The sequence below is a fragment of the Eriocheir sinensis genome, chromosome 32 (genome assembly GCF_024679095.1).
Source record: "Eriocheir sinensis breed Jianghai 21 chromosome 32, ASM2467909v1, whole genome shotgun sequence".
Classification (NCBI taxonomy): Eukaryota; Metazoa; Arthropoda; class Malacostraca; order Decapoda; family Varunidae; genus Eriocheir; species Eriocheir sinensis.
Window position 1 is genome coordinate 18,100,517 of NC_066540.1, and position 4,441 is coordinate 18,104,957.

At 47.0% G+C, this 4,441-nt stretch overlaps 1 protein-coding gene across 1 annotated transcript in view; it reads left to right on the forward strand.

The window, feature by feature from the left end:
* The window catches only part of LOC127006482 (uncharacterized), a 5,755-nt gene extending 2,023 nt beyond the window's left edge, over positions 1-3,732 (forward strand). Inside the window, exons 3-5 of the mRNA XM_050876424.1 lie at positions 75-191; positions 757-956; positions 2,369-3,732. Of these exons, the coding sequence (XP_050732381.1) occupies positions 75-191; positions 757-956; positions 2,369-2,458 (407 nt within the window). The 3' untranslated portion in view covers positions 2,459-3,732. The remainder of the gene's footprint in view (positions 1-74; positions 192-756; positions 957-2,368) is intronic.
* The last annotated feature ends 709 nt before the right edge of the window (positions 3,733-4,441 follow it).

Consider the following 4,441-nt stretch of genomic DNA (forward strand, 5'->3'; position numbering starts at 1 on the left):
TCCTCCTCCTCCTACTACTACTACTACTACTACTACTACTACTACTACTACTACTACTACCACCCTTTCCACAGACATCCCGCAGACGGCACAGCTGGAGCGCGTTGAGGTAAGCGATTGCAAGCGTTGGCCGTGTCTCGCCAAGGCGGGTCGGCGCGGCACCTACGAAATCACCTTCACGCCGGACACAAGTGAGTCACCCCTAGAAGCTCGGTTTTCTATAGTACGTGGTGCAGTGGTTATCATGCCTACCTAGATTTTTTTTATTTATTATTATTGTTTGTTTTGTTTTTCATCTTTCCTTGTTTTGATGGTTCTTTTATTTCCCACGTTTTCCTCCCTTACACTCTTCCTCCCTCCTCCCCTTCCCCGCCCTTCCCCAACCTCTTCCTCCTCCTCCCTCATTCCCCATCCTCCTCCTAACTCCCTTCCCCACTCCCCATCCCATTCCTCCCCATTTCCCTTCCTTCTTCCTATCCCATCCCTTTCCTTCCCCAACCTCTTCTCCCCATCCACACCCCTTTTATCCTTCCCACTCCCCTTCTTCCCCTTCCTTGTCTCTTCCTTCCCCAACCTTTTCCTCCCCACTCCCCATCCTCCTTTCTTCTTCACTTTCAACCCTCCCCTTCCTTCCCCAACTTATTCCTTTCCCAACACTTCCTCCCCACTTCCCTTCTTCCCCAATCCACTTTCTTCTTTCTTCCCCACACTCCTCCTCCCCACCTGCACCCCCATCATCCTCCCCCTCCTCCCCAGACGAACCCATCCGGGGCCTCAAAAGCGACATCCACGCCTGGGTCAAGCTTCCCTACGGCGATGGGGAGCCGATCCGCTTTCCCATGCCCCGCCAGATCAAGCAGGAGGTGTGCCCCTTCCTCGACACCCCATGCCCCGTCCCCCCCGGCCACCCCGCCACCATCACCAAGAGCGTCACCATCCCCGTGCAGGCCAGAATGGTGAGTGGGGATTGGGGCTGGGGAATGGAGGGGAGGAGGTGGGATTGGGATTGGTGTCGTGTGGGGTGGGGATGTATAGGTTTGTGGGGGTGGGGAGGAGCGTGGGAGTAGTGGGAATGGGATCTGGTGGGGATTTAGGGTTGGGGAAGGAAGGGGAAGGGGTGGGTTTGGGATTAGTGTTGTTTAGGGTGGGGATGTATAGGTTCGTGAGGGTGGGGAGTAGAGTGAGAGTGATGGGAATGGGATATGGTGGGGATTTAGGGGTGGGGAAGGGAGGGGAGGGGGTGGGATTGAGGGTGGTATTGTGTTGGGTGGGGATCTATGGGTTTGTGGGGGTGGGGAGGAGGATGAGAGTGGTGGGAATGAGTTGGGTGGGGAATGGAGGGGAGGAGGTGGGTATGGGAGGGGTGTGGGGTGGGGTGGGTATCTAAGTTTGTGAGGGTGGGGAAGGTGAGAGTAGTTGGAGAGGGATTTGGTGGGGATTGGAGGTGGGGATTTAAGGGTGGGGAAGAAAGAGGAGGGGGTGGGGCTGGGAGTGGTGTCATGTGGGGTGGGGATATATAGGTTTGTGGGGGTGAGGAGGAAGATGAGAGTGGGGATTTGAGGGTGGGGAGGAAAGGGGAGGAGTGGGCTTGTTGTTGAGGTTAAATGGGATGGGGAGATATAGGTTTACATGGGTGGGGAGGATATTTATATTGATTAGAGAGAGTTTAAGTGTGATTAGGTGGGGAAGAAGGGTGGGGAGGAGATGGGGAGTGTGAACCATGTCCGTAACACTAATAACTACCTTCTCCCCACTTTTCTCCCTCCCCTCTCCCTATTTTTTCTCCCCATTTTTCTGAACTTTTTTCCCTTCTCCCTCTTTCCTTTCCTCCCTTTCTCCCCTATTTTCTCTCCCTTCCCTTAATTTCCTCACCCTGAACTTTTTTCTCCCCATCCTCTTCCTCCCCCCCCTCTTCTACTTACCCCTCCCCAACCCCTTCTTTAATTTCCTTCTCACCCTCCCCTCCACTCCTCTCCCCAACTTTTTTATCTCCCCTTTCCCTCCTCGGCCTTCCTCAATTTCCTCTCCCTCCCCCTATTTTCTCTTCCTCCCCTTCCCCTCTTCCTTTTTTTTCCTCCATACTCCCCTTCATTCATATCCCCCTCTCTCCCCTTTCCCCCTTTCTAACTTTTTTGTCTCCTCCTCCTCCTCCTCCCCTCTCTCCCCTCCCCCACCCTCACTCTTCCTCCCTTCCCTTCCCCTTCCTCACACTTTTCTCCTCCCTTCCCCTCCCATTCCCCTTCCTCCCACCTTCGCCCTTCCTCATTTGCCTCTCCCTCACTCTCCTCCACCATTTTCTCTCTTCCTCCCCTCCTCCTCCTCCTTCTCCCTCTCCCCTTTTTCTCCTCCCCTCCCCCTCTCCCCCCAGGCCCAGGGTAACGTGGTGGTGGAGTTTCGCGTGACCGATGACCTCAACCGCGTCGTGACCTGCTTCCACGCCCCGGTCATCGTAGCATAGACCAGTGACCCCTTGCAGATAATCAGTCACCTTTGGTAGTTAACACCTGGAGATAATCATAGGCCTAAGCAATTACACCTTGTTGCACATGGTTAATTACCCCCTATGGATAATTACATACCCTGGATAATAGGTTCCTAGTTACAGCTGTCCTAAATAATTATATACCACCTGTAGATAATTAGGCCTGAAGTGATTACATGTAGTTACACCTGTGATAACTACCACCTAGTAGATAATTAGATACTACCTTAAGTAATTACACCTAGTTACACCTGTAGTAATTACGTACACCACCTGTAGACAATTATACCTTATGGGATTACACTGAAAACTACACGTATGGGAATTACACCTAAACTCAATAGTATAATTTACCTAAGCAATAACATATATATAAAATGAAGAGTAGTATCAGTATTTTTAAAAGGTGTTTTTTTCTACTTGGACAGTTTTGGATAGTTCACACACACACACACACAGTCCAGCTTGAGGCAATACATAAATTGTGGAGCGAAGCCTCGTGTAACAAACTCAATAACATGAAAACACTTTACAAAACAAATGAAATGCTGGAGTTTAATTCTTCGTACTCCGGAAGAAAAGTGTTTTATCAAGTACTGATATAATTCTTCAACATAGTCAGTTTACCAAAGTTACGGCTGTAGTCTGTCGATATCATATAGTTTTAAGTGATTACATTTAGAGTTGCACCTGTGGTTGTTATTATTGTTATTATTATGGTTGTTATTAGCCTTGGGTGTTTACAGTGGGGTGATCTTGTAAGTCACTCCTACAGACGAAAGATATACAATTCTCACCCAACAGTTCCCGTGCACACTGACGCCGCCGCCACCTCACCGCTGTGGATGGCGGCGGCGTGAACATAAGAACATAAGAACATAAGTACATAGGGACACTGCAAGAAGCCCAAACTCCTTCGTATATATACACGTTTCGTCCACAAAAGTGACATTTTCTCATGAGTGCTGATGTTGTTGTTGTTGTAATAGTAGTTGTAGTATGGGAGCTGTATTAGTGAATCTATTACTATAACTACTACTACTACTACTACTACTACTACTACTACTACTACCTCCTAGCCTAAGTTTTTTTTTTTCCTTCTTTTTTTCGTTTTTATTCATCCTTCTCGTTTTAGGACATTTCTCCTCCTCCTCCTCCTCCTCCTCCTCTTCCTCCTTCTTCCCTTAGTAAAGTTAAGTTACTATATGTGTGTGTGTGTGTGTGTGTGTGTGTGTGTGTGTGTGTGTGTGTGTGTGTTAGCCTAATAAAAAATAAACACAACCATAACTAGATACACAAACAAACAAACACACAAAAAATACATGTCAATAATAATAATAATAATAATAATAATAATAATAATAATAATAATAATAATAATAATGGTTTTAATTTGCATGTTCCCACTTTTATTTTAATCTTTACTCCAATCTACCATATTTTACCCTCGTCCCTTGCTATGTTAATGGGTTCTAAGGGAGGTCATTATATTCATCTTTACTGTAATACCATCAACGGTCCCTTAATTACCCCAGAAACACCTTAATATTAATGATGTGTGTAAGTAATTCTCTAGGGTGGCGAACATATTTCTCCCCATAACAATTTCCCCTCTCTCATATATCTATTAATTACAGCGATAGTTTCTTTATTTGTCTCAGAAGGGATAGGTACCAAATTTAACCCCCCCCCGAGGTCTAGCGCAGGGATGCCACGAAATCGTACACACCAAACTAGACATTCCCCTTTCTAACGCATAATGACTGCACAAAACCCTCTATAACTAACACTTTTGACGATAAATATAAATAGGTATCATTAGTTTTGTGGGTGAGACGGTGTAGAGGCTGAAATCGGAAAAAATGAGAAGCTGAAAACGAAATTCTGGGCATCGTTGGTCCAGCGTTCGTATCCTTAAGTAAACGTTCGACGGTCAAGCACACGTTCGACAAGGCTTTC